Source organism: Uranotaenia lowii, unplaced genomic scaffold (genome assembly GCF_029784155.1).
Source record: "Uranotaenia lowii strain MFRU-FL unplaced genomic scaffold, ASM2978415v1 HiC_scaffold_26, whole genome shotgun sequence".
Lineage (NCBI taxonomy): Eukaryota > Metazoa > Arthropoda > Insecta > Diptera > Culicidae > Uranotaenia > Uranotaenia lowii.
Genome location: NW_026598157.1, coordinates 112,334 through 125,113, shown reverse-complemented (window position 1 = coordinate 125,113; position 12,780 = coordinate 112,334). Strand labels below are relative to the sequence as shown.

At 37.7% G+C, this 12,780-nt stretch overlaps 1 protein-coding gene across 1 annotated transcript in view; it reads left to right on the top strand.

The window, feature by feature from the left end:
• LOC129759743 (chondroitin sulfate proteoglycan 4-like) overlaps window positions 1–12,780 on the top strand; it is a 49,511-nt gene that overhangs the window by 33,051 nt on the left and 3,680 nt on the right. The window contains exons 7-9 of the mRNA XM_055757263.1: window positions 1,637–3,175; window positions 3,236–3,536; window positions 3,596–3,961. Of these exons, the coding sequence (XP_055613238.1) occupies window positions 1,637–3,175; window positions 3,236–3,536; window positions 3,596–3,961 (2,206 nt within the window). The remainder of the gene's footprint in view (window positions 1–1,636; window positions 3,176–3,235; window positions 3,537–3,595; window positions 3,962–12,780) is intronic.

Sequence of the window (12,780 nt, the reverse complement as noted above, 5' to 3'; positions counted from 1 at the left end):
TTCAGATTGGAGTTGGTATAGTTTGTACATATATACTCGGAAATTCTTTTTTTTTTAATTGAATGGTATCTTGAAGTTAGAAATATGATTGTCATGAGAAAAAAAGTTGACTATTTGAATTTCTGCATAATTTACAACTGCTTTAATTAATTGTTGCAAATTTGTTACTTTATGAAACGAAGGGTTAACATGCTTAAGTTGCTCGGACATATTGTGATCGCTGGGATTTCTTTTACATTTACTCAGGATTTTGTCTCTGGATTTTGACAGTTGCCATACTTCTAACGTCATCCAGGGGCAAAGTTTTTTCATTTTAACCGTAGCTGTGGAAACTTTGGTGTGTTTTTCAACAAGTTGCTGATAACGTTCAGATATCGTTCGTAGTTTAGCATTGGGATCTAGATTTCGTGAATCGAAATATCTAAGAAAAGTCAATGAAGTCTCGATTCAGATCCATCCAATTCGTATGCCGCCGTGATTTTGTAGAGGAATATGTTGTGAGAACTGGCCTGTGATCACTGTTTGGAGTCCGGATTACTGACTGCAAAAATGGATTTTTCTCCCTACCACCCAACTCAATCCGACTAAATAGCTAAATTGATTGACCTCCAAAATCAATTTTTTCCTACCACCCTACCCAATTGTATTCATCGAAGTGCTGCTTTCACCTTTTGATCACCTTACGATTGTCCGTCAGGATACCCCCGTCCTTATCCCGGCACATTTCGGCTTGCGGCACGAAGCCTTTGCGGGATGCGTTGAGTTTCTGATAGAACTTTCGTGTTTCTTGGGAACGATGCAGCTGCTCCAGCTCCTCGAGCTCCTCCTCCTCCAGGCGGCGCTTTTTCACCTGGAAAATTCGGACTCGCTGCCTCTTCCGCTGTCGGTGATTTTCCACATTTCGACGGGTGCCTCTTTGCACTACTGCATCCCGCGCGGCATTCTCTTCGTCCATCACCCTTCTACACTCCTCGTCGAACCAGTCGTTCCGTCGTTTTCGCTCCACATAACCGATGACGTTCTCCGCAGCACTGTTGATGGCTGTCTTGATGGTATCCCAACAGTCCTCGAGAGGGGCTTCATCAAGCTCGCCCTCTGCCGGCAGCGCTGCTTCGACCGATTGCGCGTAGTCTGCCACGACCTCAGGTTGCTTCAGTCGTGCGATATTTAACCGAGGCGGGCGCCGGTTTCGTGTGTTGTTCACTACGGAGAGTTTTGAGCGCATCTTCACCATCACCAGATAGTGGTCTGACTCGATGTTGGCGCCTCGACAGGATCTGACGTCGATGATGTCCGAGAAGTGCCGGCTGTCAATCAAAACGTGGTCTTTTAAATAAGTGGTCGTGAATCTCGTTTTTAGGGTTTTTTTCAGATTTAAGCTTTTTTGCCTTGAGAGCATAGGAGATGAAAGCTTAAATCTGAGGAAAAAAGCTTAAATCTGTCAAAAAAGGGGACATTTGAGAGATTCCGTGAATCTCACTTTTTAATGAAGTTGTTGCGGTCAGTTGTTTGCGAACAAGGCTTTTTCAGTTACATAAGGATTTATCGTTAATTCTTATTAGTTGTAATAAAATGTTATGAAATACACCAACCAAAACCACAACGTTTTCTCCAATTAACCATTCATTTTTTTTAGTTTACTGTCACACTTGGTCCGGTAACTACACCTACCTACGATTTTCGAATTTCGTTCACCAAACTTCGCATCGGAGTCATCCGCCAGAACAACATGTACATCAACACTAAGGAAAACACTATCCGTGCCGAGTATCTGTACCATCAAACGACACCGATAACGACGTTCGCTCGTAACATTATTTACACCGTAGTGAAGCCACCGCGATTCGGTATAATCTACGTTGATGGTCACCCCGAATACGCCAAACCGGGAGATTCGTTCACTCAGCAAGAAATCGACAAGAACCTTATCAAGTACCGCACATATCAGTCCTCGTACGGAAACTTCATTGACACGTTCGAGTTTGTAGTTTCAGTGCCGGAATGCGAGGATGTTCAGGGTAAACTTGATTTCATCTACAATCCGCCAGACTATTTGGCCAAACAAATCATCTATCAGAAACGTGAGAAGATGTTTGTTCACGAGGGTAACAAAACGGCCCTGTCCAGGACTAACTTTGAAGTGCTGTTTAACAAGTTTAGTCACCTTACTTTTAACTTGACCCATCATCCGAAGCATGGTACTTTGTGCAAGGTTAATCCGAGGACTTTCGAGTCCAAGGAAGTTAGTTCGTTTACGTTGCAGTATTTGTATTTGGGTGATATTCACTATTGTCACGACGATTCGGAATCAACGGAAGACAGCTTTAGATTGCTGATTTTGTCCGATGATGAAACGGACTTCCAGTTTGTTTGCGAAATACAGGTGGAAATAACTTTGCTGAATGATAATGGGCCTTATCGTGTTTTTGACAAAGTATTTCATATAGTAAGAGACGAAACTAAGTTATTGACTTCACACGACCTGAAGTACGCTGATCCCGATATGGATACCAGAAACTCAGACATTGAATACAGATCTGTGACTTGCACTAACGGAGAGTTGCTGAGACATGGAAAGCTAGTAGAGTTCTTCACACAGGATGATTTGGACTCACGAAGGCTTCTATTTCAACACAACGGAACTGATCAAGGAAAGCTAGCTTTCATAGCCACTGATGGGCTGTATGAAGTTCCTGGAATGTTAGAAATCGAGGCTTCAGATCCATTTTTGAAAATACGAGAAAGCAATGCTTCGATTGTTCAGGAAGGGCGTGTAGTGCTTTTGACACTAGAAGACCTTAACGTTGATACCAATTTGAACGTAAAACCTGAAGAAATAGACTACCGAATGCTGAATGAGCCGAGTAATGGTTTGCTCAAACTATTCAGGAGCAAATTCAACACCACCCAGTTGCACAAACTGAGTAATGCCACGACGACTATGAATTTCACCCAGGCAGATATCATTGGCGAACGCTTGGTCTACTGGAATCGGGATGTGGCTTCTATGGACAAGATAAGATATCGCGTAACGACGAAAGGTGTCTGGGCGGAAGGTGAAATTATGATTCGAATTTATCCTCCAGCTTACTGGGAACCTTTGAGGATACGGCGTAACCAAACTTTGTTCGTCGAAGAATCCACCAGCGTTATCATCTCGAGAGATATCTTGGAGGTAAGTTTGATCTTCACAAATCAGGATATTCTTTAATTCTTATTGCTTTTTTAATCGTAGATCGTTCATCCCAATATTTCACCGGGAGACATAACATACCTTGTGACGACACAACCTCAGCACGGTTACCTGGAAATTCAATCGATCACAACGGATGACGAATACAATTCGAAAGTATTCGACCAGTCAACTATCAACGCGGAAAAAATGTTCTACATCCAGGCGGGTGTCAATCAGTCTTCGGACTTCTTCACCTTTGACGTAACGAACGGAATAACCTGGCTTCGGGATCTGGTTATGAGGATCGTTATCATTCCTGAAAATTTGTACATAAAAACCAATGTAGTGGTTGTAGAAGAAGGTATGTGTTTCGTTTGATTTGTTAAAATGTTTGATGACACAAATGATAATATTTTGCAGGAAAAACTGTTAGAATCGAGCCAACGGACATGGTACCCTATTCGGAGTACTATACCGGTAAAATTCTGGAGTACAAAATTCAGGAACATCCCCAGCACGGTAGCATCAAGTCGGGCAAATCGTCGAAGGTAAATCGCTTCACCCAGAAGCAACTGGAGGCGGGCATCATAACATACGTGCACAATGGAAGCGAAAATTCATCGGATACGATTCGACTGATAGCGCTGGCCAGAAATAAGGACAGTGTTCCGTTCAGTCTGAACATTCAAATACTGCCGATCAACGACGAGGTGCCGCAGGTGGTTACCAATACCGGGCTTCAAATGTGGATCGGTGGGAAATCGATGATCCAGAGTACAGATTTGAGTAAGTGCAAATATTCATGTTGAAAACGCAAGTTTCAGTGGTAGAATAGAGTTAATTTTTATTCGTTTTGTTCATCAAGTCCTTAAATAACTACTTATAACATAAGCGATAGCTATTTACATTATTCACTGAAGTGATATCCTCACTTATTAGTTTTCTCATTTTCGTGTGATATTCTTAGCTAACCACTCAGAATATCTGGCAACACTGGTGACTAACCTCACCATCACTAACCTAAATTGAGTTGTTTGGCTTCACAGTGTGATGATGTAAACATTTATACCGTGTTTACCATCATCGGCTATCATCATCAATCAACACCGCTATTGTTTCTATTGTGAATTGACTCAAAGCATGCGGAACCAAAACAAACTGTTTTGGTTTCGCCGAACGGGTCGGCAGATTTCCTCTGCTGATTGTTCCGAAAACCGATTGTATCAACAATTCTTTATTTATATTTAGAAACGTTGTTACGCCAAATTTCGACAATCGCATGTTGAATAAAAATACAATGCATCGGCAATGCATCATTTTAATATTTTTAATATATTCAATCAGAAAGTAAAACAAAAATGTTTCTGACACGACAGTTTATGTTCTTGGATCAATCTTGGTACCATCTTGGCGCACACTTTGTTTATCTCGAAACCCTACACTACTTAAAACGTACTGTGGTCTGAAATTATACATATAGGTCATGCCATCCCAAGTGACAATTTTAGCTTTATTATGGTCAACACAACTTCGTTAGAGCTACAACATTAATCTTCTTAAAAAAATGTATACAATGTATACATCATCAGAACTCTAACGAAGCTAAAATTTGGCTATTTGGCCCTGTTCTAGTAACTTCATGATGACTAATTGGAAAATCTGCTGTAAAATTTAGATCTCTACAGCATTTATAAAGCTTTTAAAAATATGCTAGCAATTTATTTTTTTTTTTCGATTTCATGAGTTCTCCGAGTTTTTTTTATTTTTTTCAGCAATCATGATGGTTGATGAATGATGATTGCTGATTATTGATTATTGAGATATGATCTGGTTAATTATTAACAAAAATAAACCAATGTTTTAACAATAATATGAGCATCTTTTTTACTGCCAGTCAAGATTTTAGGTAAAATGTTAATGAAATATTTTATCACTGTAAATCGCATGAAACTCGCATAATATGGGCATTGGGTGAAACGGCTTAAAAAGTACAAGTTGAATTTCGATATCAGACGCCATTTTGAAATCCAAGATGGCGGCTTTAGCTGAACTTTAAAATGCTGTAAATGACTGGAAATCGCACGAATACCCTAAAATGCAAGGGATTGCAGTGGAGAGAGAATTCTTTGCATTTGGAATGGTAATGATCAAAATTCCACAACTGCTTAACAAATCGTAACAATTTGCAACAATAAGCACATTTTCCCTCTCTCTGAGCATCGGTTTCTCTCATTTTAACTGAAACCTTCTAATTCTCTCTAACAAATTGCAACAAATTATAACAAATTCAATCATTGGCTGCAAAATTTGTTTGATCATTGACGATGATTCTCCGTTTATCTCAGTCGCCTGCTAAAATATGTGTATTGGGTGAAATGCTAAAAAAGAAGAAGTCGAATTTCGCTATCTAGAGCCATATTAAAATTCAAGATGGCGGCTTCCACTGAACTTTAAAATGCAGTTAATTACTGAAAAACGCATGAAATTGCCATAATATGGACACTGTATGAAAGGACTAAACTATAGGAGTCGAATTTCGCTATCTGACGCCATATTCAAATCAAAGATGTCGGCTTCCACTGAACTTTAAAATTCTGTAAACGACTAAAAATCGCACGAAAGCCCTAGAATATTTGTATTGGGTGACAACAAGAAGGAACCGAATACCGTTATCTGAAGCCATCTTGAAATCCAAGATGGCGTCTTCCGCTGAACTTTAAAATGCTGGCAATGAATGAAAATCGTTTAAAAGCCCAACAATATTGGTAGTTGGTGAAAGGGCTAAACTAGAAAAAAAACTAATTTCACGTCGGACAACGAAATTCGACTTCTAACTCGTTTAGCCCTTTCATTGTGGATCAGGGCCGTATGAAGAACCGACTCATGGAGGGGAGGGGGGTTGGGTTTTGGAGAATTTTTTTTTTCCTAAAACATTTTTGCTTGAACTATGCATTCATAAAAAAAAACAAAATGTGTAGGTTCGATCTATTTATTCAGATTAAAGTTATTTCACATTAGAAATTATTTATTTTGAATCCTAACTTTGGAAAATAAGTCCAAGATGCTACCATTTTTATTATAAACTTTAGAAGAATAAATATAAAATTTTGAAGGCTTCATTTCAAAGCAAATATTTTCGTTTTGAATCAAATTGACAAATTCAAAGCTAATTATATTTACCAACACGCATAACCATTTTAAGAATTGGTTAAATGTATCAAATATGCTTAAAAATATTGTATACATTATATAAATTTAAGATTATAGTTTGAAACTTTGTGTTTAAAGAGTCTGCAATATAAATGCTAAACAACAAACCAATAAAAAAAAAAATTCAATCTGAATTTTCACCTGATGATTCAGTACAAGTTCTATGACCAGCAAATAGTTTGATTATTAATTTAGCTCAAAATGAGTATCCTGCGAATAACTATTTCAAGATAAAACATAGATTTTTCACATAGCAAAATCTTCAAAATTATAGTAAATTCGATTATATTTGTGATTTCTTTTGGTTTGTGTTGCCATATTGACTTTGAGAGAGTGTTAAATTTTAATGTTGGATCAATAATCTTTTTTTTGTAAATGTATTTTCGAGATATTGATGAAAATATGTATTCTTGGAGGAAGAATATCAGAATTGAAAATTGATAAAGATGGATATAAAATCTAGGAGAAAATTTACAAATGTTGAAAAGTGCAAACTCCTAACTTTTTATCCATCTTTATCAATTATCAATTCTAATATTATTTCTACATGAATATACATTTGAGCCGATATGCCAAAAATAAATTCACAAAAATATTAACGGTGGTTTATTTATCTTAGGAATCAAGAATCAAAATTATGAAACTGCAAATTGATCCCGTGATGGAATTCTCACATTGATATTTTAATCTTTTATAAAACTTAACTTAAGAGCTGAAGCTGAACTTATAATTTTAATTCTGAATCTGAATCCTGCATTTTTTATCTGAGTTCAAAAACTGAGTTTTGAATTCTTGGACGTTTTTTTTAATCTGAAATGCAGATAATTTCCATGAATTATGAACCAAAATGGAAAATTTTTATCAGAACCCTCAACCAGAAATCTTTTATTTGAATTCCAAAATTCGATTACAAAACAATTCTTTCATTACTTATTCATTCGTAATGCAATTTGTGATTCAAAAAGACAATTGCAAAGGACGAAACTATTTCATTATTATGAAACTTTTTTTTATTCCAATTTTGAATAAGAATTAAAAGCAATAAATTTCAATCCGAATCTTTCAAATGGTTTGTAATTTTGAATAATTTTTTTTCATACTGCGAAATGATGAGTTTCAAATAACGATATTGCCTCTTGTTTAAGTTTGAAATTCAAAACCAAGATTCGAATCAGGATTATGTCTAAACCGGTCAAAACTCGAGACTCTTATTTCAAAATTTACCTCAAAATCCGGCCAACATTCAAGCAAATTTGAAAATTATTCAATAGAAATCACGTGGAAATTTTAAAGACTTCATCCAAATTTTTGTTTGATTATGCAAATAAAGTGGAAAAATTCGGACAAAATCTAGACAATCTGGCAAGCTTAGTCTAATTTTAATAAAATTAGATATTCGGGACGAAATTTTATCAACCAGAGAAAATTTTTTTGACAGTATGTAATATGGAAGATTGAGGAATCATGGGCCACTTTTTTTTCTTTGTTTCATAACTTTTTTATTATAAAAGATAAAAGGAAAAAAAATAAATGGAAAGGTTTTCTACATTTTTTAAGTATCATTTCTAATTTTTTTAAAATTTTAAATAAGTTATTTTCCTTAAATTCTGACTGTTTTAAAAAATCAATATGTATAAGATTTTGAAAAATGGTGGGGAATGTCGGGGGGGGGGGGTGGTTAATGGTGAGGATCCACAAACCCTCCACCCTCCCCCCGTTCCTACGGCCATGTTGTGGATGTTTCATAAGATTATTAGTAATTTACAGCTTTGAAAAGAAAAGTGGAAGCCACTGACTTTAATTCAAATAATTATTTTTTTGTAACCAAACTCTTGTTCCGTTGAACCAACGAATAATGGTTTTGATTCAAATGAATAATTTTTGAAAGAAAGAATTAATTTTTAGAACTGAATAATTTTGACTATAATTTTGAACGAATCCTTTAAATAAAAAAAAAGTTCAAGGGCATATTTCTAATCAAAGAAAAATGTTTCTAAAGGAAAGAAATGATTTTTTAAATAAAAACTTCAAACTCGAATGTTTTTTTTTTGCATTGAGCAAGAAGAATTTGAAACCGAAAAGCCAGCAACCGAAGTTGCTTTCGGAAGTCTATTGAGCGGCCCACGAAGCCCTTCGACCAGAATGGCAAACTTTATCAACGAAAATTATGACCGAATGATTCAATTATAGTAAACTAGTGTTTGTGTTTAGTTCGTGAATAAAAATGATTTTAAGATAAAAATTCTTTTTTTATTAGTATCTAAAATTCCTAATATGAGCTTCGGAACAACAGAAAATATTTTTTCTAATAGGAATCAATTGAAAATGGTTCAATGAATAAATGATTTAAATCTAAATCTAAATTCATTGTAGCAAACGAAAAAATCATTGCATCAAATGAAACTGTTTTAGTTTCAAAGCATTAAGATTTAGTTTCCTAGATTTTCCAAAAGAAAAACTCTTCGAAATAAAGGAAAATGCATACATAGAATCAAAGGAATTTTTATTCATCCCAAAATTAAAGGAAAAAAAATCTTTTTCGTTGCGTGTTAGATTAATGATGGCGTCAAGCAACAAATTTTTTGACCTACGGGCCCTTTCAATTGATACTCATGTTGTAGGGATATTCATACCACTTACGGTGATTAAAAGTTTTTCAAAGATTTTCAGGTATATATTATTTTATTAAACTCCAAAAACAACACACATAACTTATCTAAAATGTGGCTTATTCTGTGTTACTTGGGATGTCTTAGCGTATGCAAAGAGAAAAAAACTATTTTATCCGAAACTCTCAAAAGTTAGCCGATAAACTCGCTATGGTCTACAAATAAATCCTGAAATTTTCAGAGCAAAATAAAAAAATTGGAAACATATTTGATCTCTAATATCTTGGGAACAAGAAATGTTTTATTGAGGTTTTTATTGGTTCTAATGTGAAACTGCCTCAAAAAAAAAAGATGCAATTAAAAAAAATTTAAAATTAAATTATTTTAATTTATTTCACACATCGTCTTGGATTCAAATGTCCTACAGACTGATCTTAATATCTAAGGTTCTTTATCCTATGTTTAAACATTGTTTTGGACATAGTAAAATCAAACAAATTGTTCACAACATTAAAACACTGAAAACAGCTGGTCAGAGGTTTATTCTGTCCGTAAGTAGTGCGGTGCATGCCTGGTGCTAAAAGTTGTCTTCTTCGCAGATGTCTGGATGGTGCAAGAAAGCATACTTCATTGAGTAGAGCTGCACAATCCACGTTGCCGGTAACCAGATCAAACACAAAAAGCCGTTTTAGTTTTACACGTCTGGAAGAGAGGGTTTCTAAATTGATCAACATGCACCGACTCTCATAATCCGGAAGATTGATGGGGTCGTTCCACGGAAGTGACCTGAGAGCGTAACGAATGAATGATCGCTGCACTCTTTCGATTCGAAGACTCCAAGATGTATGGTAAGGAGCCCACACACAAGCAGTGTACTCCAATACACTTCTCACCAAGGAACAGTACACAGCTTTAAGAGTGTATACATCCTGAAAAGATTGTGAATTGCGCCTCACGAATCCAAGAACAGAGAAAGCCTTCGCTGCGATGGCACTGATATGGTCGCTGAACGTTAGTTTTTTATCAACGATGACGCCCAGATCGTTCATGGAGCTGACTTGATCGATGCTGGTACCATTGATACTATACTAGAAGCAGACATTGGACTGACGGTGACTAAAAGTTATGGACTTGCATTTTTTATGTTTAACTGCATCCCATTTTTCAAGCACCACAGGAGAAGCTCGTCGATGTCAGATTGAAGAGCGTGGCGATCTAGAACCGATGAGATTATTTTGTAGATCTTAAGATCATCAGCATATAGCAGCATACAGGATTTCAAACAGAAAGCCCGGTCGTTAACAAAAAGAACAAATATCAAAGGGCCTAGAATACTGCCTTGAGGGACACCTGAGGTCAAGTCAAAAATACGCGAACGTGATGTATTGATCTTGACAAACGCTCTTCGATATGATTGAAGCCATTCGGTCATCCAAGGGGGAAGACCCATGTGAACCAGCTTTTTAATGGCAAGTCGATGAGGAACTTTGTCGAAAGCCTTACTGAAGTCAAAGTAGACTGCATCCACTTGTCGACGCTTCTCGATTTCGGTTGATTGGAAGTTGGTGTTACACATCAGGTTTGACACTGGATCGCTTCTTAACGAATCTGTGTTGATAGTCAGAGATCAAGTGACGAGTGGCGTTATAGAGCACCGAGTGGACCATGCTCTCAAAGACTTTGGTTATGCAACATTCCTTTATGAAATTCCTCGGTAATTTTCCACGGAATTACGACAACCGGATTTATGTATCGGAGTTATCGAGGCGGTCTTCCATACCGCAAGAAACTTCCGTTCGTGAAGAGAACGATTGAAAAGCAGACAGATAGACAGCTTCATTGATTCTGCACATTCCCTCCAGAATACTGGTGGAGTTAGATCAGTTCCAGGACCTTTTTTGACGATCAGCTTTTCCAGCTCAGATAGGACACCACGTTGCGTAAAGTTAAAGGATGGTAGCGTAATGTCATGCATAGGAATACCCTGTCTACTCGCATCAGAAAGCTCAGGTGAATTGGGATTGTTCACGCTGCTGAAGAAGTCGGCAAACAGATTGGCCGATTCTTCAATAGAATCTGCGGACAATTCGTGGTACTTCATTTGCTCAGGTATACAGTTGCTTAACTTGCGGTTCTTCACAAACGTCCAGAAACTAAATAGATGGGTTGTCCTTCAGGTTTAATTCCATTCGGTCGATGTAGCTACGAAATGATGCGGCTTGGCAATCGTTGTATCGAGTTTCGAGTTGTTTTAGACTCTCTTTATCCTGTTGGGACTTGGAACGTAGTAAACGCTTTCGAGCCTTGCGTACAATATTTCGAAGATGACGAAGTTCAGAAGACCACCACGGAAGTTTGGTTGTGTTGAGACGTCTCCGCTTACGTGGAATGATCCTATTCATGACATCAAAAAGCTTTCCGTAAAACAGCACCGTTGCGTCATCCGTTGATTTGTCACCGAGTAACTCAAGCCAGTTGATAGAAAACAGACTTTGATTCAACATAAAATAGTCACACCCTGCAAAGTTGAGCTCTAATTCACCGTAGTTTGTTGGAGAGTGTGCGTCAAAGTTATTATTAAGAGAAGACTTGAAGGGGGTTCAATCACTTCAATGTCACAAGTGTCACTAACGAAAGCGAGATCAAGATTACGGTCATTTGCGTTCCGTAGAGAATTAACTTGACTAAGTCCAGTAACCAACATCGTTTCGGTGAATGTTGACTCTGCTTCGGTCGATGCATTGGTGGGTATATAACAGGTTAGTTCCTCGTCATAAACCCAAACAAATCCCGGTAGATTATAGTCCCCCAGAACAACGATTGTGTCGTTTTCAGAAGAAAGATTGCAAATCTGCTGAACAGCCGAAGCGTGCAAAGAGTAAACTTCAGCAGGAGAAGAAGGCCGTATGTAGATATCACAAAGATAAATCGTGAACTCCAGGAGTTTCAAAGTGACAGCCACTTGTTCCTAGGGACTGGAATCACTCAGTGTGAACGATGAACAATGCAAAGACGAGTTTACAGCAATTAGCACACCTCCAATCCGAAGAAAGGAACTAGTTTGAATGTTACGGTCACATCGAAATACTGAATAGTGCGGAGTGAGCTCGAAATTAAGAACCTCAGGGCATAACCAAGTTTTCGTTAGAACGATAATGTCGTAATCGCAAGCAGCCGCGCTGAGATAGAAGTCGTGCGTTTTCGTTCTCATACCTTGGACGTTCTGGTAGTATATTGTAAATTGACGGCGGGAAAGGGTGGAAGCCAGATGCACAGTGCGTTCTGTGCGTTCTAGAGGAGCAGTTGGTAGTAGGTACATCCGTCAGCCTGCGTCGAGGTTCTGGCATAGGTGTCTCTTTCGGCGCTCGATTCTCGGATGCAAGCGATGGAATCGAATTGTTCCACGTGAGTGCTGCGAGAAGAGAAATCATCAGGGGAGAACGTCGCTCTATAGCCATTAAACTCACCTGATAAAGGAGCTTGGGAGATCCCTAGACCAGGTCCATACACAGGAGCGGGGCGACTTTGATGGCTGGAACCAGACGCGTGATTCTTAAAAAGACGGGGTACAAGCTGATGTTGAGCACGAAAAAGTAGTTGTTGGATTGGCAAAGTCGTCTGTGGTATGCATGCTGAAAACCGGAAATACTTGAGAAAATAAGGACATTTTCCAAGAGTAAGCCCGTATTGGACAAATGGATTGGAACCCTATCAAATCGTCAACTTTGAAGAAAAAATGAGAATGGAAATAGTGGGAGGGCCTAGGGAATGTGTGAAGTTTAAATT